This window comes from Macaca thibetana, chromosome 11 (genome assembly GCF_024542745.1).
Source record: "Macaca thibetana thibetana isolate TM-01 chromosome 11, ASM2454274v1, whole genome shotgun sequence".
In the NCBI taxonomy this organism is placed as follows: Eukaryota; Metazoa; Chordata; class Mammalia; order Primates; family Cercopithecidae; genus Macaca; species Macaca thibetana.
This window is the reverse complement of record NC_065588.1, coordinates 60,990,293-61,012,319: the sequence shown is the minus strand read 5'-3', so window position 1 is coordinate 61,012,319 and position 22,027 is coordinate 60,990,293. Positions and strand designations below refer to the sequence as shown.

General features: G+C 42.2%; 1 protein-coding gene across 4 annotated transcripts in view; it reads right to left on the bottom strand.

The window, feature by feature from the left end:
• The window catches only part of TBC1D30 (TBC1 domain family member 30), a 107,655-nt gene that overhangs the window by 44,896 nt on the left and 40,732 nt on the right, over nucleotides 1-22,027 (bottom strand). For 2 of the 4 annotated variants that reach the window (XM_050748608.1, XM_050748610.1), the window contains exons 3-6: nucleotides 6,628-6,689; nucleotides 6,010-6,075; nucleotides 4,048-4,173; nucleotides 2,241-2,426 (exon numbers count right to left, since the gene is read on the bottom strand). In XM_050748608.1, coding sequence (XP_050604565.1) covers nucleotides 2,241-2,426; nucleotides 4,048-4,173; nucleotides 6,010-6,075; nucleotides 6,628-6,689 — 440 coding nt within the window. Of the gene's footprint in view, nucleotides 1-2,240; nucleotides 2,427-4,047; nucleotides 4,174-6,009; nucleotides 6,076-6,627; nucleotides 6,690-9,484; nucleotides 9,945-22,027 lie in introns of those variants that run through there. The other 2 variants (XM_050748609.1, XM_050748611.1) reach the window with 2 other exon arrangements.

Below are 22,027 nucleotides of genomic sequence, written 5' to 3'. Positions count from 1 at the left end.
TGGTGGCGTGTACCTGTAATCCCAACTACTCGGGAGGCTGAGGCAGGAGAATTGCTTGAACCTGGAAGGCGGAGGTTGCAGTGAGCCAAGATCATGCCACTGCACTCCAGCCTGGGTGACAGAGCAAGACTCTGTCTCCAAAACAAAAAAAAAAGATTTGGCTAAATAATGGGAGAGCTCTGAATTTTTAACAAAAATAAAAGATTTGCTAAGTAAAAACTTAAGTGCCAATAGCAGGAAAAAATGGTTCACCTATTTCTAATAAACTATATATTTCCCTAGTAATTATGACTTGTAGAGTCTATGCTGGAAAAACAGACATACAATATTTTCCTCGACATCAGAAGTGTTTCTTCATGAAGCCAACCTTCCTCTGCGTATTAAATGTCTAAACACAAGATCTATACACTCTTAAAGGATGATCACATCATCTCATTGCATGGAGCTCTTTTTCGTGGGGGCTGAAATATTCAGTTTCTCATCTTTAATCCATATTTGTAAGTGAGTTTTTAATTTCTAGTTTCTCAAGTATTACTGAGCCCTTTCATAATTTGATTGGGATGTACACTTCCTTCCTTGAACGTCTCCATCCCACCCCTAACTTGATTCACTTATTCCAATTGCTCTAAAGAAAATTCCCATTTTATAGTCATACCAATTACATCTGGAAAAAAACTGATGAAAGCTGACAGACTGAGTAAACAAAATTCCTTCTTAATAAAAAACATCTTAAAGTCATGTATTTGTCACTGCCTTCCTCCCTCTCCTACCCGTGCCTTTGTGATGAACAAGTAACTTCAAAGCTGCTTCCTTAAATACATCAATGGAAAAAGTGAGAGGTTGAACACAGATTTAGATCATGTCAAGCTGGATTTATAACTTGTCCACCATGATATGTATAAAACCAAGAGGAACATTTGTTTATTTTTCCACATCACATTAATCAGTGATTGACAGCATCAATAAGGTATTAACCATAGTCAAACACAAGTTGTTGGGAGTAGGGTTATGGCAGGGGTGGTTCTTGAACACGAAGACTAAGTATCTATCTCATACATCACAAAGCATTGCAGTCAAGAGCAGTTTAAAGGTTCAAATATGAATTAGTAACCCCACATTGCCTTAAGCAAATAGGCATTAGCCTCCACATTTAAAATGTTTCGTTTCTCATAAGCACTCTATTTCTGGTGACTCACTGACTCACATGCAAACCAATAAGCTTAAATCACTAGTGCCCCATCTCAACACATTTTTAAAATTTAACTAATAAAGGTCCTAGGCATCAAAGATTAAAAGATATTAATGTAAGTCAATTCCATAATGCTTCTCCATGCAAACACTTTCCATAGACACTCACTCTCAATCCAACTCCTCCATATCTTGCTCCAAATATGAAAGAGTAAAGCAGCCCAATAAAGCAATCCAATCAGAATGAAGCATAACTGGTGTGGGAGGCAGTTCTAACACAATACAGTCACACCCTTGTATGAGCCCTTCCCCTTGACTATGAGCTGAACCTGGTGACTGATTTCTAAAGAACAGAACACGGAAATATAGTGGGATGTCACTTCTGATGTTTGGCTACAAATCTGGAACTTAAATTCTTTTGCCTTGCTCACTATCTTTTACTCTCTTGCTCATTTTGGGGGTGCCAGCCACTGGGTTGGGAGATGGAGAGGCCCACATGGCAAGGAACTATAAAAGGCCTCCAGTCAACAGCCAGCAAGGAACTGGAGCCTCAGTCCAACAGCCTGAGGAATTAAATCTTGCCAACAACTACATAAACAAACTTGAAAGCCAATGCCCACCCCCAAATGAGCCTTTAGATGAGACCACAACGCCAACCAACAGTTTAACAGCCACAGCAATGTGTCCTTGAGGCAGTTAGGCTATGCCTAGATTTCTGACGCAAAGAAGCTGTAAGATAATACATGTTTGCTGTTTTAAGCAGCTAATTTGTTGAATAGCAATGAATAACCAATACAATTAATATTTAACTTGCATTAAAATATGTTGTCTTATAAATGATACTAAACACATAACAATTTGCCTCACAGTTGGCAGCTACATAAGTCTGTCACTTGACATGACTCCAACCTGGAGGAAATGCTATCATAGGTCATTACAAAGGAGTGACAAACACCTTGGAAAAGGATGAGACATCAAGGAAGAGAGATTATAGTTCCAATTTCTCACTCTCAGAAGAATGTCCATTGCCTTTGTTAGAGCCTGCTACTCACTTTCAGGGCGTCCCCTTCATTGCCTTCCATCACTTCCAGAATTAGTGCAGCCAGGATGTTAAAGCCTTGGCAGTACCCAACAGTTTTGTTCCATCGGGCATAGGCCAGTAGCACCCGCTTCAACACAACCCTGTCCTGCTCAGCCTCCTGGCCACAGTAAGAACTACACCCTGTGCGGTGAAGGTCCTAAAATGGAAGGGAAACAACATTTTCAAAAACACAACTCCTAATATTATTTCAAAATAAACCTTATTTTTTGACTCAATAAACAGAATCAAATTATCAACATAAATTTTATTTTTCAAAAATGTGTATGTTGTTATACATATGAGCCAAAATGCATTTTTAGCTTTCTTTTTCATAATATTTTGTAATATGCTGTTTAAGAGAGATTTGCAAGGGGAATTTCAGTCAGGCAAATTTTCAACTTAAAATGTTTCCAGGATTACCACAAAAAGTAGCTCAGAATTAATAATAATTACATTATAATTTCATATAAATTGATAATTTGTTTTAATAATATTTCTCAGATAAAACAATAGCCATCACAATACACGTATGAGGGTAACATTCTTCCTTTCTACAAATAAAGTATAATATTTAGCTATCAAAACTCTAAATAACATAAAGGAGTGAAATCAAAATAGCAAAAAATGTGATTATAGAGAGAAAAATCATTCTATTCAAATTATTTTATGAATTTATATAAGAAAGACAGAAATACTTGATATGCTTTAATGAAGGCAATATCTATAATTTAATTACTAAGCAGGGACTATAATTTTCAAGAGTTGAAGTCATTAACTGACATAAGATTCACTTCAATGAGAAAACAAAAGATCCTCTTAATAAGATGATTGTTACAAAAAGTGCATTGCCTTAATTCACCAGTTAGACAAAAAGGAAACATTTCAAATATGAGATACTTCATCTCTGTGAAACATATTCTAAAAATCCAAATATATAGCTTAAATGTGAATAATGCAAAGGCTTTTTAGTACACAATGTAAAATTGCATAACTTTTTTAGCATTTGTCTGAAACAGACGAAGTTAGAACAGAAAGTAGCTGATTTTAGTTAGTACTTCCTCCTTTAAAAAAATCTCCAAATATGCCAAAACATTAGCCATCTTGAGGTGGCCAAAATTTGGATGAAACAACTTTCCTTTTAAAACCCCAGCTTAGTATCACACTGTAATGTACTCATATAAAATCAAAAACCATGTTCTAGAGCCTTATGTAAGAGGATAATACTGGGATCAAACAGAATCAGTATCCTTGGCTTTTAGCACCAGGCTCTGTTCAACTGTAATAATCCAGGTAAGCAAGCCACTGCCTACACAGCTGGCTTGAACCCACAAGTATTTGGTTGGAAGTAGACCCCACCTCTGAACCTGTCTTTAGAAATGGGCAGTTAAGAAACTATGAAAGACCCTAATAAGAACCAAATGATTCTCATATGAAATATACTTAACTAACTTTTTCAATCAGTGACTTTTATATAAAAATCCAGTCGGCATTATTGAGCCATGATAAAGGGTCCTTCCTATAGTGTGAGGAAGATTAATAAGTTGAATATGAATGAAAGTTCATTCGCAAACATTTTCTTCTTACTGGTAACATTTAAATTTATGCAGACAACACATTGTCAAGGTTCCCCATGGAAAAGCCAATGAAATGAGAAGGCAGAAAATATACAGATATTCAAACCAGAAGGTAGAGATCATTCGATCCTCTGTCCAAAAAGCAACTGGTTCTTAGAGTCTTTCTTCTGTATTAGGATGACAGGCCAAGTTCAGGGGCATTACCTTGACTATCTGAATTCCCATGGAGTCATCATCAGGATTACTCCTTTCATTGAAAGTGAAGCGCATGGTTTTGTCCCAGTCAATGGCTATACTGTGCAAATAATGATCTGCCAAGGTCAACCAAACCTAAAATATTACATAGACAAAGGAGAATGCCAAAGTAGAATATATAATTTCAACTTTATTAGAAAGTAGTTATTGCATTCAACAAGAAAATGGGAAGTGTCCCCTAGACCAGCTTTTGCTCATAAGTAGAAATCTACAAGAGCTTCATGGAAATTTTTGCTTTACTGATTTGTACCATTTAGAGCCTTTCATTTACTCTTTCAATAAATATTTGTTGAGTTCCTACTATGTGTCAAGCAGCAATCCAGGCATTAGGGATACTGTTAGGAAGACAAACCAAGAAGATTTTCAAATTTTATTTCTGTTCATTGAATAACCTGTATAATCTCATAAGCTTATTTTACTTGACTCTCAATTGCTCTCCATACTTGGGCAAGAGCCATCTGGTCACTCATGGTGAATGGGGCTTTTTTTCACCATGGAGTGGCTTCTGCCTTTAAACCATCCCTCTCACGCACATACACAAAACTGACAGATGGGCTCCCATAATGAATAAGTTTTTAAAAAGAGCCACTGGATATTTTTACTCCTTTGATTATTTTATCCAGAAAATCTGTTTCTGAAAGTTGTATTTCATAATGTCATTTTTATGAATATTTTGAGGAACCCTCCATTTTCCAATTCTAGAAATACAAAGATTAGGCTTATAAATCAATATCCTAAGCATGTATTTCAAGTTTTGGTATCTAAACATGATTTAGCAGGAATAAACATTGATTCATATACCTGGCCAGACTTCTCTCCTAACCTCAGAAGCATATATCCAAATGCTCACTTGATACCTTCAAATTAGATATCTAATAGGCATCTCAACCTTAACAGATCCAAAACCAATCACTTACTCCACCATCCACCCTACAGACATGCATACGCCTGCTCCTCCCATCTGAGTAAACAGTAATTCTACCTCCCAATCACTCAGGCCAAAATCTTGAAGTCATCTTTGACATCCCTTTTATACCTTATATTCAGTCCAACAGGAATTCATGTGAGCTCAGTCTTCGAAATATATCTAGGATCTCCATCTCCACTACCACAACCCTGATGTATCTGTTGCCTGAGCTACTGCAAGTCTCCTACTGGTCTCCCTATTTCAGCCCTTGTCTCTCATATTCTCAAGTCAGTACCCAGAGTAGCCCATTCATCATGTCACTCCCCTGCTCAAAACTTCCCAGTGCTTCCTAGCTCACACGGAGCAAAAGCCCAATACCTGTGGTAGCCTCCCAGATTCTCCATGATCTGCCACCCCCTCAACCCACCACATTACCTCTATGACTCCCTCTCCTATTTCTTCCCCCTTTGTTCACTGTGCCCCAGCCCCGCCCCACCCCGCCCCATCCCATCTTTGCTTGAATACAACCCAGATGCGAGATGCTCCCACCTGAGGGCTGAGGGTGCTTGCGTTGGCTGTTCCCTCTGCCTGGAGTATCTCCTCCCAGGTAGTTGCATGGCTGGCTTCTCACCTCCTTCAGGGGCCTATTCAAATGTCACCTTGCGATTTAAAATTCCACCTCCTTACCCCTTTTCTCCTAAACGCTCTTTATTTCTCTCTACATTTTTATCCATGGCACTTATTACCATCTGACATACTTTATATTTTATTCATTGTAAGCTCCATGAGGACAAAAAACTTTGGTCTGTTTTTTTCCACTGCTCTATCCCTAGTACCTAGAACATTACTTGGCACAGAATAATCAATAATTATTTATTGCATGAATGAATAATCAAGACAGGTTTTCAAGTAACTAAACCTAGAATATATTTTTGACATTCCAGAGGCTTTAAAGAAGGGCAGAGATGATCCTTCTGTATTCTAGCCCTATGAGTCCCCCTTACCTTTCTCCTCCATTCCTTTGGTATTCCTGTGGATAGCCTGGCAACTGCCTTGAGAGCATCGTACCACTAGGAACAAAGAAGAAATCCCAGGAGGTGATCACAGTGACCTAGATAAGCACTTTTCAATCTTTTTCCCATCTTGACATTCACAGAATGCATTGAAATTTGCACAGCACAATGGGGTAAACAGTCAAAGCTTCTTTCAGACAGAATTGATCAGTCCATGGCTATTACTGTGCCACATCCCATCCCTTGGGCACCCTTAACACATCTGTGACCCCTTTGCAGTACACACAAAATGGCTGGGAAGCTCTGGTTAATAAGCCAAAATATATGTTATGGGGTTCAGAATAATAGACATTATGGTACAGGTGTGAAATTTATTCACTCTAAATTTTTTTCACACATGTACCATTAATAGAAAGTGCAAAATTTGTCATTGCAAATATAAACCCAGGTCACTTGTAGCTCAAAGGCTACTTTACCCGAAATATTTTTGAAGTGACTAGTCTTCATATTCATATCAAAGAACACACTATTTCCACTTTGAGAATATATCTCAATGTGCCTGCCCTGTTGGTACCCCCAAAAGAAGAGTCTTTTCAAAACCAAAGTTACCTGCTGAAAACCATTTTGACCTAAAGATGGCTCAAGAGTGAATTTCAACTTGGTATCAACTCCTGAAAGAGAAATACATAATAGATGTTATTTTTGGAGACTATAACAAGTTATATCAAAAATACAAGTAAAAGCTTGATTCTGCTGAATCATCACAAATTTTTTTAAAGTATGTATCTTTACTAAATTTTAGTCAATTTTGCTAAAAGGTAAGCATATTGATTCTTAAAATAGGAAAATACCTACAGCAATAGAATGTGCCTTACTACACATGATGGTGGTTTACATAGATGCCTGGAGTACCACAAAAACAAAAACAAAAAAATGTTACCGCAAGCTTGGAGTCACACAGTCCTCCATTCGACTTGGTTCCTAGACTGAAACAATTTATCTAACCTATCTCAGTCTCAATTCCTTTTCTTCTTTTTAAGAGACAGAGTCTCAATATATCACCCAGGCTGAAGTATAGTGGCTATTCACAGGCACAGTCATAGCACAATGCAGCCTCGGACTCCTAGGCTCAAGCAATCCTCCCATCTCAGCCTCCCAAATAGCTGAGATTATAGGCACGTGCCACCCCGCACAGCTTATTTTTGTATTTTTTGTAGAAGAGGGGTTCGTCATGTTGGTCAGGGTGGTCTGAAACTCCTGACCTCAAGCGATCCACCTGCCTCAGCCTCCTAAAGTGCTAGGATTACAGGCATGAGCCACTGCATCCAGCCCCACTTTTTAAAGGAATTATTGCTCAAAAGTTCAAGGACCAAGAAATGCCAAATATTATCAATAACGTTAAATTTCACAAATTGCAAAAATCAAATGATGGCATTTTTGTTTCTAAGATTGTTGATAGCAGATTAGGTGTACTGAAAACTTCTCCACAACTTCCACTTCTTAGAGGTTGGTATGAATAGGAACAATCTTTGGAATTTATGAAATAATAATAAGTAAGCAAGCAGACTGGTCTTTTAAAAAATATGTATATGTGAAGTCAAGAAGCTGGAAAGAGATGTAGCTGATTTTTGCAAGCCCATGACAGTATGTAGGTATTCTTCTTGGAACCCTGGAAGAGCACTGTAAATGCATGAGTCGGGTCCTAGGTTTCCAAAGTAAGCTGTGACAGAGAATCCCAGGCATCCAATCTATGCCTTGATATTTCTTTTTAAAGCTTCAGGGCCATAACCATACTCTGCCTGGACAGGTAAGTTTTTTTTTCTCCGAAGGAATATTAAGTACCCCATGGATCCGCCTCTCTCTGAGGTGGTTTAAACGAAGTCCTGCCCAAACGTAGAACGGTGATACAATGGCCACAGGAGTGTTTCCAGCCCAGCGCACACTTTAAGGCACGTTGAAACAAGACCTAGAAGTGAGGTTGCTGTCCAGACGCGAGGTGCTGAATGGAGGAGCGTATATTCATGACGTTTGCTTGATAACAAAGACCAGGAAATTTGGTCCCGCGCTGACATTCTTGCCGCACTACAAGGATTCCCTGTATGTCTGACCAATGTGCTCTTCTAACTTTTCCGGGGCACCTGCTGGGCATCATGCCGATTGCCTTCCCATAGTGAAACCCAGTAGGGGTTAGTTGGCCAAAACCACAACTATCCTCTCATGATCAAAAATGAGCAAGAGGATTTAACTGAAATTGATTCGCCGCCTGCATGCAAAAGCTTAAACCAGGTCACTTTCACCCCCCTTTTCTTCTAACAGAATACGGGCAGAGAAAAGGTTTATGTTTCATCTGATAATCACGGCTATTCCGGATTCAGAAACACAAAACGTTTACTTTTAACGTGGGAAGGAGATTAAAAAAAAAAAAAAAAAAAAAAAAAAAAGAGGTAAAGGAAGATGGTGAAGAAAGACTACAGCCTCTGCAACTAGACACTTCCTAGGGGAGAAAAACAAAGAAACCACGAGGTTGGGAAAGGCAGAGCCGCATCCCACCCTTTGGGACTCGGCGCCTCGATTCTCCTGCGGCACTACAGCAGGTCCCCAAGGCGCTGGGGGGTGGGGACCAGAGACCGCCAACCCGCCTGGAGCCCAGCTGGTGCCACTCCAGGGAACAGGTGAGCGCCAAGCACCAGTGAGAGTACAGCCAACTCCCTCTGCGGCCACTCCTTGCCAGAAACCTCCGTGCCCAGGAGCCCGCGCTAGGGCTGGGATCTTAAAATCCCGGGGAGGGATGCCTGGCGATAGAGCAGACGCGGAGTTATGCAGCCTGGAGAAGCAGGGATGGGTAAACACAGGCTGACGGCAGGAAGGGCCTTGCCTAGCACGGCCAGGCTCGTTCCCGGACCTCACCTATGAAAAGGATCTCCTGCTGCTCCCCACCCACACTCACAAATTACAGGCTCCAGTTCAAGCTGACCCCGGCACTCACGCTGAAGGGACGCTTGGGAAAATAACACCCAATTTTGCCTTTGCAGTCACTGCCTTCCCCTTCCGACCTCCAGTGTCAAACCTGTGCCTCTCTCCGCCCCCACCTCTCTCAAGGTCTGGCTTCCTGCGAGCCTGGAACACAATAGGTGGTGCGGCCTCTGATGGCCCGGGCAGCCACCCGCACTTCCCCGCCACGCGGAGAAGGCCGAGCGCATAGGCCGCAGGGTGGGGGTCCGCGGGCAGTGGGTGGAAAAAGAGGGTTCTCCGTGCCTGGGGAGGCCGCTGCCCCGCCCAGGCCCCCATCTGCCCTCTGCCCTTCCAGACCGATTGCGCCCTGCAGGTGCCAACGCAGTGCCCAGCACCGGGTGGCAAGCGGACTCTCCCCGGTGCTCCCCGGCCTAGACAGAGTCAGGCTAAGACAGAAGCGCGGGCAGCCCCAGCGCTACTTTCCAGCGCCCCATCTGCAGCCCTGGGTCCTCACCCGGCTCCAGGGTGCAGAGCAGCCGGGGCGCGGTTCGGGAAATGCAGCTGCGCTTCTTGAGCACATTGCTCAGTATGGTGCCCACGCCGCCGCCCTGCCGCTTCAGGCATCTCCCCCCGCGCCTCAGAGACCCGGTCAGCTTGTCCTGCCGCATCCGGGAGCGCCCCAGGCTCTGGCGCGGCCACCGTCCGTCTCGGTCCCCGCTGCCTCACCGGCTGAGCGGCTGCGCTCGCGGAGCTGGGTGAGTGTCCGCGGCTGACCGGCCCTTGGGAGCAGGGAGCGCACAGCCGATGCTGGAGGGTCACGGAGACTTGCGGGGCACCGCGGGAGCCGCCGAGCACAGGGAAGCCGCCGGCATCTGCAGTGCGGAGCCTGCAAGGCTGAGGCAGGAGATCGCTCAAGGCGGGGAGGGCGGGAGCGAGTGAGCGAAAGAGCGAGCACGCGGGAGACGGAGGCGGCGCGCCCGCCCCCAATCCCTGCACCGCCGTGCGCAGGCGGGGCGGCCCCAGCTCCCCCGTGCCCAGGAGCGCCAGAAACAGGGGGCCGGTGGGCGAGCAACTGCATTCGGGACCAAAAGCAGAAACAGAGATGTCCGCGCTTCTCCCAAGATCTGGGAGGGAACAGAGAGAGCACCAAGGAGCGTCAGTCTCAGGGGCAGAACACCCGCGAAGGCAAGTGTCCTCTCCCTCCTCCGAGCAGCCTCAGAAGGGACGGTGACCCAACCACAGGCAGCGAGGCACATGCTTCAGCCCGAAATGCGTTGAATTATTTCCTGTCAGATTAGAGGCGTGGAGAAAATGAAGAAAAAACATGATTGTTTCTTTTAGAAAAATGGGCTTCCAGAAAAAAGTGTTCCCATTTCAAGCAGTATTAAAAAGTAATAGTTCCTCATCTCTCCAGCCAGACTTCAGTAGTTCTGAACTACTGCCCATCATTATGGTATTAAAAAAAAAAGTCATTCTCAAACAGTAATATTCACCAATGGAATATTTACCATTAAAATGGATGAAAGAAAGGGTGTGGGGGGAAGATATAAAAGTATTTGTGTTTGCTAATATTTATAAAAAGAAACATTAGATGGATAAACCAAAAAACAAATTAGAAACTTGTATGGGAGAAGGAACATCGTGGAGGAGACAAGAACGGAAAACTGAGTCCTCTCTTGATGTGCCTTCTGCAGTTTTGGCTCTGGAATAACATAATATTAACAAATTAAATTTTTTTTTAAAAACCCAGGATGATGGAGCAGCATGCCTATAGTCCCAGCTACTTGGCAGGCTGAGGTGGGAAAATTGCTTAGGCCCAAGAGTTTAAGGCCAGCTTGGGCAACACAGTGAGACCCCCATGTCTTAAAAAAACATAAAAATAAAAATAAATTTTGAAAATACATAAAATAGTCCAGTTACAGTGGCTCACACCTGTAATCCTAGCACTTTGGGAGATCAAGGCAGGAGGATGGCTTGAAACCAGGAGTTCAAAGCTGCAGTAAGCTATGATTGCACCCCTGCATTCTAGCCTGAGCAACAGACCTAGTCCCTGACTATAAATGAATAAAGTATTTTTAAATTGTAAAAGAAAACTCTAATAATTGAAAATTAATGGAAACAAATCAATCTAATGGACTATCCCACTGATAGCATAAGAACACAGAAAAAAATAATTCTCTCTCTTAAGTTGACATAGAATACACTACTATGACTGTACATCAACAGTGGTACATATTCCCAGAGCAAATAAAACTGCAAAGAAATTTTACATTTCATTCAGTAGTATTAGTATTCTTAATAATATTCATATTTCTTAAATTCTTAAATCAACTACAGGATAAAGCAAATAAATAATTATGCTAATATCAAATGGAGCCAAGATGTTTTCAGTGTAACAGAAAATATAAGTGTACAACCAAAGTAATTAAGTTTTCTTTAAAATATTACAATAATATATTTACATGGGAAACACTAGTATGAACTCATTTTTTTTTCTTTTCAAAAATATATATATACAGCCATTGACTAGGTTTAGAAGTAAGGACAACTCAGCAGCAATGAACACTCCCAGCACCCAGGTTATGGTCTCTAAAAACCATTTCCCACTCAAAGGAACTAAGGCTCCTTTGAGGAGTGACTGATTCCAGGTTTGGGTCAGAAAAAGTACAAGATGACCCTGAAACATTTTGATGACCTCAAAAAGACAGGAAATGTTTCACAATTAATGGGGTCAAGTCAAAATGACACAAGACTCACATAAATAGGCTCCTTCCTATTGGCCGAAAATGAAACCATTTGAACTTGAAAAACAGTGGCTGAGCCTGGACAACATGGTGAAACCCCATCTCTACAAAAAAAAAAAAAAAGCTACAAAAATTAGCTGGGCATGATGGCACACACCTGTAGTCCCAGCTACTCAGGGGGCTGAGGTGGGAGGATCACCTGAGGCCAGGGAAGTCAAGGCTGCAATGAGCCGTTATCACACCACTGCACTCCAGCCTGGGTAACAGTGAGACCCTGCCTCAGAAATAAAAACAAAAACAAAAAACAATTGCTGGGTGAGGTCAGGTCTGTAATCCCAGTGATTTGGGAGGCCAAGGTGGGACAATCACTTGAAGCCAGTAGTTCAAGACAAGTCCGGGCAAAATAGCAAGACCCTGTTTCTGCAAAAATAAAATAATTTAGCCAGGTGTGGTAGTGTGTGCCTGTAGTCCTAGCTACTCGAGAGGCTGAGGCAGGAGGATCGCTTGAACCCAGGAATTCAAGGTTACAGTTAGCTATGATGGGCCACTGCACTCCAGCCTGGGTGAAAGAGCAAGACCCTGTATCAAAAGAAAAAAAAAATGCTGCTATTGATTGTAAACAATATTGAATATCTTTAAATGCCTTCATAAAGATAGCCTAAACAAGCCAGAAAAAGAAGGCATTCTTATGACTCTTCTCAGAATTTAAGGACAATGTGAGAAATGGTGCAACCCTAAGAATGAGCTGTGTAAGAATCTGTTAAAAATGAGATGAGCCATCTGCAAAAGTAAAGCAGGCTAATAAAGGACATGCAAGCTATTCAGTTGTAGCTGCCTGGCAGAGGTAAAGATGCTTTCAAAAGGGCAGTACTCTTTGAAAAGGAGAAAATGAAGTCATTGTTTAACTTGGTCATAACTAATTGCTTGGCTTAGATTTCCCAACCTTTTGCTGCGAGCTCCGGTACAGAAATTTATTCTCCATCAACCATCAACTTTTTACAGTTTTGGTACATGTTTGTATCCTTCAGCTTTCTATTAATTTTAATAAGACACTCATTGGTTGTTGCAGCCTATCTCAGCTGTACTGAGAACCATAGCAAGAGGTCTGATGCTTCCCTTTGACCAGTTTTTTAGAGGGTACAATATATCCTGGGGCTGAAGATGGTGATGAATACCCAAAGGCAAAGAGAAGGAACTGGCAGGAGAGGGAAAATCCAGGAGGACAAGTTGGTAACTGCATGCACAGTCGCATCTTCCAGACCTCTCACATGCTCAAACCTTAGAGGGTTTTGTGTTCTATTTTAACAAGAGAGGCTATTCATGCTCAGTTTCCATCACTAGGCAAGCCAAGAGGACAAGCAATCAGCTCTGCTCTACAACACTGTCTCTGGAGTGGAGAGGAGGACATTCTGCCCCTAGGGCTGTGACACATGCCACTCAGACCATCCAACTCCCTTTGGCTGTGACATCATGCTCACCAAGCAAACTTTGGATTGTCATTTGATTTCCCATATAGACTCTGCTGCAGTCCAGAGAATATACTGACCAGTTAATAGCAGTCAATACCCCTGAGTTCACTCAGCAGTCAGTAACCTGAAGATACCAAATTTCCAGACTGCCAAAGCTGACATCTAGACTCTGGGCTGTCAACGCACCCAAGTGTCATGACTGATAAAAAGACCTCTCTTTAGATTCTTCTTTAGTTATAATATTTTTCTTACTAGTAGTGACAGAAGCTTGTTTGCTTGCAAAAGGAACATTCAATTTCACCTCTTTTAGATCTATTACGAGGAAAATCTAACTCTGTTTTTAAAATAAAATTTAAGAGTTTCTGCTATGATGGCAATAAGTAGCAAAGGAATTAGACAATATTATTTTGTTTACATTGAAGAGGAAAGTCAGGACTGCCAACTTTTATAGCAAACAGGTAATTAAATGAGCACTAAAACACAATACTCTAAAAGCAGCCATGGCCCAAGCCTAGTATTATGTTGATTGTGTGACTCACAGTTTCTTATTTCATGTCCGGAATAGTTTTCCAAACGTGAAAGATGTCATCTAAAGTCAACTTACAGAGAACTCAAGCCAGCATGGACTTTGCCAGAGAATCTCAGGAGCCAGGCCAATTTACCATCATTCTTTACTAATCAAGCAATTTTTACCAATCAAACTAATAGTGAATTCACATTTGGGCAAATTATACACTGTCACAGTCTAGAATGGTTATGACTTATGCTGAATTTAGGGGAAGGAAGGCTCAATGAACACTTCACACTGGATGAGATAATGTTATTTGGATTGCTAAAGAAAATGAAAGCTTTGAGGAAATGCCTCCCAAATGTCTCAGAGCTAATAACCTGAGGACATCCCCCACAGATGTGAGCGCCCAGGCTGAAACAAAAAAGTATGAACCATTCGCCATACCCTGCATCTTCAGGCCTACGTGCTGGGAATGAGGTTTCCTTGAGAGCGAATATTTCCTTTAATGGGAGAAGGGGGAAGAAGTCAGTAAGAAAAGAAAGCCCAACACAAGGAATTAAAAACTACATCCCGAGGGGCTTCCAGAATGGGAAGTGGGTCTGAGACTTGTGATTTCCTAATGCTGCTATTTTTTGTTTAACAGTAAAGTCTAAAAGTAAAAAGGGCCTACGTGCTTATCTTCAGGAACTGACAATTACCAAGAGAAAAGGCCCTGGAAGCCTGCTGTGAGGAGAGAGAGACCACAGGGAGCCAGCCTGCTCTGGGGAAGTGGGCCTGGAACTCATCTGTACAGCTGTGGAGTTCCCTGGCAGGTGCTGATGAGCACACAAGCTGAGCATCAGAGGAGATCTCATCAGACCACCAGATCTAGAGGTGTCTCCCATTGGGCAGGAGATGGGGACACTTTGCACCTGTGATAATAAAAAGAGTGGGGGTCTGGTGGCATAAAAGCCACTCTTCCTCCTCTCTCCTCATCACACAATTTTTTTAACATGTGTGAACGGCTCCTGAATAGTGAAAGTGGCATCTCCTAAACAGACAAGATCTGTGGCCACTTCCATAAGAAGTTAACACTTTCCTCAGACCTACTAAAAGTAGAGACTTAACAAGTAGTTCCTTCAAGGCCGAGTGCAGTGGCTCACACCTATAATCTCAGCACTTCAGGAGGCTGACCAGCCTGGCCAACATGGTGAAACATCGTCTCTACTAAAAATTCAAAAATTAGCTGGGTGTGGCAGCACACGCCTGTAATCTCAGCTACTTGGGAGGCTGAGGCAGGAGACTCGCTTGAACCTGGGAGGCAGAGCTTGCAGTGAGCGGAGATCATGCCATTGCACTGCAGCCTGGGTGACAGAGTGAGACTCCATCTCAAAAAAAAAAAAAAAAAAAAAAAAAAAATGTAGTTCCTTCAACTCATTATCCAAGACAGAGTCCACACACTATGAGCATTGTAACAGTTTCTCCCTCATGACAGATGCAGGGGCAGGGCAGCAGGAGGAAACTGAGGGGGAAGAAAAAAACTGTAAAATTATTTGACAGATCACATTACCTACATGGGACATTTTCTATTTATATGATTTTCTTATCTTAGTCATAAAAATAATTTCTCTATTTAAATACAGGCATCCTTTAAGACAATCAGGTATAGCTTTTGTATTGTTAATTTTAGAGAAAGAATTCTGTGAAGCATGGAACAGAGAGGATTTAAAAATTCCAACACCAAATCACACTCAGAATGTCATATGGAAATGTACTTACAACTCTGCTGCCAGATCCATGTAACCTCAGATGCATAATTAACCAAAGATTTTAGAAATCATCATATTCTTCTTCTTGTCCTGGTATTTCCTGTTAAGTATTTTCTTGCTTCAAAATGACTGAAACTGACTCACTACTAATTGAGCTAGATTGACATTGACCATATAAAGACATCCTTATATTTCTTTTATTCATTTATTCATGAAAAAATCATTAATCAGATGCGGTGGGAAAGGCACTGTACTAAGAACTATGAGAGACACAATTATGAACACAGTACATACTCTACCCTCAAAGAGTTTACAGTTGGCAGAGCGCGGTGGCTCACGCCTGTAATCCCAGCACTTTGGGAGGCCGAGGCAGGCAGATCACGAGGTCAGGAGATCAAGATCATCCTGGCCAACATGGTGAAACCCCGTCTCTACTAAAAATACAAATATTAGCCTGGGGTGGTCGCACATGCCTGTAATCCCAGCTACTTGGGAGTCTGAAGCAGGGAGTCTTGAACCAGGGAGGCAGAGGTTGCACTGAGCCAGGATTGCGCCACTACATTCCAGCCTGGTAACAGCACGAGACTCTGTCTCAGAAAAAAAAAAAAAAAAAAGTGACAAGGACACAAGGCCTATGTGAAAGGTCCTTTAAAATACTATGTGAATAACTGGAGAGATAGCATTCTTGCTACATCTTAAGTATTAAATATATGGCAATGTTTTCCCAGAGCTCCATTTCATTGAGCTATTAAATTTCACCTGAAAACAGGCCAAGGACAAAGTTCATGTATGCTCTTCTTACAGTTATGGTATTCAGCTCTTTAGTTCCACATCAGGAATACAACTGGAAGATTCACACTCATCACTGCAGAAGATGAAATAACTGTTTAACCTGGTCATGATGAACCATTTATCTGGGATTCCCCAACCTTACACCAAGCCATTCTAAGATTCTGTTTGTTTGTTTGTCTGTTTGTTTTTTGACAGAGTCTCTCTCTGTTGCCCAGGCTGGAGTACAGTGGTGGGATCTTGGCTCACTGCAACCTCCACCTCCTGGGTTCAAGTGATTCTCGTGCCTCACCCTCTTGAGTAGCTAGGATTACAGGTGCACACCACCATGCCTGGCTAATTTTTGTATTTTTAGTAGAGATGGGTTTTCACTATGTTAGCCAGTCTGGTCTCTAACTCTTGACCTCAAATGATGCGTCCACCTCGGCCTCCCAAAGTGCTGGGATTACAGGCATGAGCCATGTGCCGGGCCCTAAGATTCTTTTGACCCCGTTGAGGAGAGGTGTGAAAGGAGAAGTTTCTCATATCTATTGAGGTAGATTTGTTTGACTTAGAAATGTATCTCTAGACAGGAGAAGGGTGATGCCCTTGAATGTAATATGCTTAATTTTGGCGATGAGAAGAGAGAAGTACCAGGAACAGGAGAGAGATTAGAATTAACAATAATGTTGGTTTGACAGGTCTGGAAGCCTTCGCTCTCCAGGCTGAGTTCAGAAGAAACAATGTAGAATGTGTGGGCCAATGAGGAGATGTGTGAAGGGACACAGGTGAGACCCTCCAGGAGGCAATGCGGCAGACAAAGGTTAGAATTCTCATGCCAGTACTTGCTCCCTCTATGTCCTTGAGCAAGTTATTTAATGTCTGGGTTTCAGTTTCCTCATCTTTAGAATGAATGATATTTGAGTTAACGGTGAGAATTAAATGACATAATGAAAGTCATGGCACAAAGCAGGAGCTCAATACTGTCCTTTGATTAGTGTTTGTTGTTGCTGTACTAGAGGCCAAAATGGTGCTGTGAGCAGTCATCCCAGAAGTCTGCCCAGCACAGGACCCAGACCTGACCCACAGGGTGAGTCTGACTGGCCAGGATACCCCACTGAGGTCCTCGCCTCATACTCCTCTGGTGCCCTCACTCACTTGGTAGAAATTGTGAAATTAGTTTTGTGTTTGCTCCAAAGGGCTAAGTTAGAACTGCTAAGTGGGAGCTATGGTGAGGCAGATGTCAGCAAAATTTCAGAATGCTGTGTTGGGCATGGTGGCTCACACCTATAGTCCCAGCTACTCGGGGGGCTGAGGCAGGAGGATTACTTGAGAGCCTATGATTTCAAGGTTGCAGTGTGCCCTGATCACACTACTGTACACCAGCCTTGGTGACAGATCAACACCCTGAGAAAAGAAAGAAGGAAGGAAGGAAGGAAGGAAGGAAGGAAGGAAGGGAGGGAGGGAGGGAGGGAGGGAGGGAGGGAGGGAGGGAAAAAGAAAAGAAAAGAGAAAAGAAAAGAGGACAGGAGAGGAGAGAATAGGAGAGAAGAGAAAGAGAAAAGAAAGGAAAAAAAGAATGCTGTGACTGTAATATAACATCCAGCCTCAGGAGATCATAAATGTCCTCTCCTTTGGAGTTCTCAGGCAAAGGCTGCAAGCCCAGCAGTTGGGGATGCTGTGAAAGGACATTTAAAATGAGGTGAGGCCGGACTAGCAATACAAGTAGAGCAGCTTCCAACCCTAGTATTCTCTGAGACCAATTTAACTGATATTCAGACAGTCTTATTACTCTCAGAATTCCTCAATCCAGTATAAATGTTGGCCAATGGCAATGCTTGGACAATACAGTTTGAGTTGCTGTGTTTTCAGATAAACTGAAATTTAAAGAAAGAAATCCTTTTGCTGTCAGTCCTCATTAAGAATATTTCTACAAGGTATTACACGCTCTTGACTTAAAAAGAGTATTCTGGGCCCAGATGCTGGGGCTCATGCCTGTAATCCCAGCACTTTGGGAGGCCAAGGCAGGTAGATCACCTGAAGTCAGGAGTTCGAGACCAGCCTGGCCAACATGGTGAACCCCCATCTCTACTAAAAATACAAAAATTAGCCAGACGTGGTGGTACATGCCTATAATCCCTGCTACTTGGGAGGCTGAGGCACAGGAATCACTTGAACCAGGAGACGGAGGTTGCAGCAAGCCAAGATAGCACTGCTGCACTCCAGCCTGAGCACCAGAGCAAGACTTCATCTCAAAAAAAAAAAAAAAAGACTATTCTGAACAAATCAAATTTTCATGTATTTATTACTAATCTTAACCTCAGCAACATGACAAAACGCTGTCTCTACAAAATCTACCAAAAAAATTGGCCAGGCGTGGTGGTACATGGCTACAGTACCAGCTACTTGGGAGGATCACCTGAGCCCAGGAGGTCGAGGCTGCAGTGAGCCGTGATCACGTCACCATACTGCAGCCTTGGTGACAGAGTAAGACTCTGTCTCAAAAAAGAAAAAAAAAAGAATCTTATATTATCTTTACATCGTTACTCTCATTGTTTAAGAGTCCAGGACAAGTATTAGAAGAAGTTCATGTAATAGCCGGGCGCGGTGACTCAAGCCTGTAATCCCAGCACTTTGGGAGGCCGAGACGGGCAGATCACGAGGTCAGGAGTTCAAGACCATCCTGGCTAACACGGTGAAACCCCGTCTCTACTAAAAAATACAAAAAGCTAGCCAGGCGAGGTGACGGGAGCCTGTAGTCCCAGCTACTCGGGAGGCTGAGGCAGCAGAATGTCGTAAACCCGGGAGGCGGAGCTTGCAGTGAGCCGAGATCCGGCCACCGCACTTCAGCCCGGGAGACAGGCGAGACTCCGTCTCAAAAGAAAAAAAAAAAAGTTCATGTAGTAAAGCTGAACCCAAGTCATCATCTGAAATATGAAAGTTTAAAAAATATATTTATGCATGATTGTATATATGCATATAATACTAAATGCTTTATGAGTTTTTTCATGAATTTATTTCCTCATGGTTTCTCTACGGATACATTTGTCATATTCCAATGCAATGAGGTGCTGCTACAGTAGTCTTACTTTGCGATAAATTTAACGTTTAATTTTAAAAATGAAAGCAGAGTCTCAGGATTCTTCACAGAACCTCCCTTTGAAAACGTCTTTTTTAATAGCTAAACTTCATAATTCCTGCTTTCACATATACTTTTCTGTTATTGCTTTTTCTAGAAACACCATAAAGTAGCTGGGAATTTTATTTCTTCAAATGAAACTTATGTTCAAGGCAGTTCAGAGAAACAGAAAGAAAAAAATGTGAGCCAACAAGTCATACTAAGCAGGTTAACTCCCACGAGTAAAACTAAGATCTGTGTAAAAAGAATTGGCATCGTATTTCAAAAGTCAATACTAAAAAATTTACTCAAAAGAAACATTTAACAGAATTATCTAATGTTTTCCCTTACTGTGTTCTAAAGATAAAGGTTAACAGAACATTTGGCTGTGGTTGAATTATAGAGGAGTGAACGTAAAGGGACTTCAAATCACATCAGCATCTACATGAAAAGGAACGTACATGTCTCCTGAATTACACAGGTGACAGATATTCGGGGATAAGAGGAATTTAACGGTATGTCAGTCACTATAGGCCTCAGCATTTCAAAAGGCAGCATATCTGGTAATTTACATTCACTTTAATCTTCACCATCATAAATATATAAGAATCCACCAGTAATAGTGGGCCCTGGTAATGGTCAAATTTATGTCTTGTTTTTGAAAGTCAATCTCAAGTTTTGGTAGTAGAGAAAAACTCCTAAGGAAGCAGACAGCTCTTAATAAATACACTTTCTATGTTCTCCTTCTCTTTTAGAAACAGCATAAGCATGGCCTATTATACTCACGTACTTAATATAGCAGCGCCAGCACTGTTAATTACCACCGTCTTTAGTCCATGCTTACAACAGAGTGTCACTTGGCAGTGCATCAGTATGGCCCAGTGCCAGCATCAATCAGATATGCAAGCTCCTCAGGAGGCCACATTCTATCTTTTTAAAAAATTACCTCTAGTTTCACTACATTTTAAACCTTCCTGATACTTGAAAACTAAGTACCCACGGTGTGTTTTTTAAAAATTCAAAGTAGTTTTTTAGCACATGACCTGACACAAACTAGGCTCTCAGTAAATTTTTTTTTTTAATTTTATCTATGGCACATGAAGAACATCAGATTGGGATCCTGCTGATTTGACATTTAGAAATGGTACCTTCCTGGCCAGGCTTGGTGGCTCATACCTGTAATCTCAGTACTTTGGGAGGCTGAGGCAGGTAGATCTCTTGAGACCAGGAGTTTAAGACCAGCCTAGCCAACATGGCACAACCCCATCTCTACTAGAAATACTAAAGTTAGCCAGGCGTGGTAGCGCTCGCCTGTAATCCCAGGCACTCAGGTGGCTGAGGCACGACTATCACTTGAACCCAGGAGGTAGAAGTTGCAGTGGGCCAAGATCACACCACCTCACTCCAGCCTGGGTGACAGAGCCAGACCCTATCTCAAAAAAAAAAAAAAAAAAAAGAGTACCTTCTTTAACACCTGTATTCCAGATGGTACACTTCTCCACACTCCCACACCTGATTCATCCACGCCCTTGTATTATTCATAGGCAGTCTCTTTCCTCTCAATACACCATAAACTCCTGTGAACACAGGAACTAAGTCTTACTCATTGTTGTATCTCTCTCCTCCCCTGCCTGCAGCTAGCATGGGGCTCTGTACACATTTGACAGTCAGCATGAACTTTAAAAAGACAGAAAATCATGAGCTCATCATGTCAAGAAGGAAGCCATACCAACCCACTCATTAGAAAAGGACTTTTTATCCAACTACAAGAGAAATTAGTAGATGTATTTACAAATGGTTATTTTGACTAAGATTTACATCACGTAATAAAACATTCAAACACTATTCTTAGTCTCCCTGACAAGTTTCCAAAATGTGTGATGCTCAAATGTCACATGTTTGCTCTACTCATCAGGTGAAAATGCTCTTGAAATTCTAGATATAATGGCAGTCAGCATAGAATAGTAGCTAAAATGTACAGCTGCCTGGATTTGAAACCTGGCTCCCACAGTCAGTGGCTATGTAAACCTGGGTAAGTTCATTGTCTCAGTTTGCTCACCCAGAAAATGGGACAGCAAAAGTACCTAACTCATAGGGATTTTCTGTTGTTTGTTGTTGTTGTTGTTGTTGTTGTTGTTGTTTTTGAGACGGACTCTTGCCCTGTCACTCAGGCTGGAGTGCAGTGGCGCGATCTCGGCTCACTGCAACCTCTACCTCCCAGGTTCAAGCAATTCTCCTGCCTCAGCCTCCCAAGTAGCTGGGACTACAGACATGCACCACCACTCCCGGCTAGTTTTTGTATTTTTAGTAGAGACCGGGTTTCACCATGTTGGCCAGGCTAGTCTCAAATTCCTGGGCTCAAGTGATCTGCCCACTTCGGCCTCCCAAAGTGCTGGGATTACAGACCTGAACCACCATGTCCAACCCTACAATATTTTTAAGGACATTTAAACCTACCTTACAACATTTGTCATAGATTACCAACAATGCCACCAGGTCACCCAAGCTTCTTTGCTCTTTAATTTTGTTACCACCCAATATGACCTAGAAATTTAATGCAAGATCACTCCAGGAAGCCCATAAAAAGAATGTTTGTTTAAATTGACAAATTGCTCCCATATTTCATCATCTTGATTTTTTTTAACATGTTACTTGAGAAGAATGAGCTACAATGCAGACAAGCCAACCCTTTCCTGTTC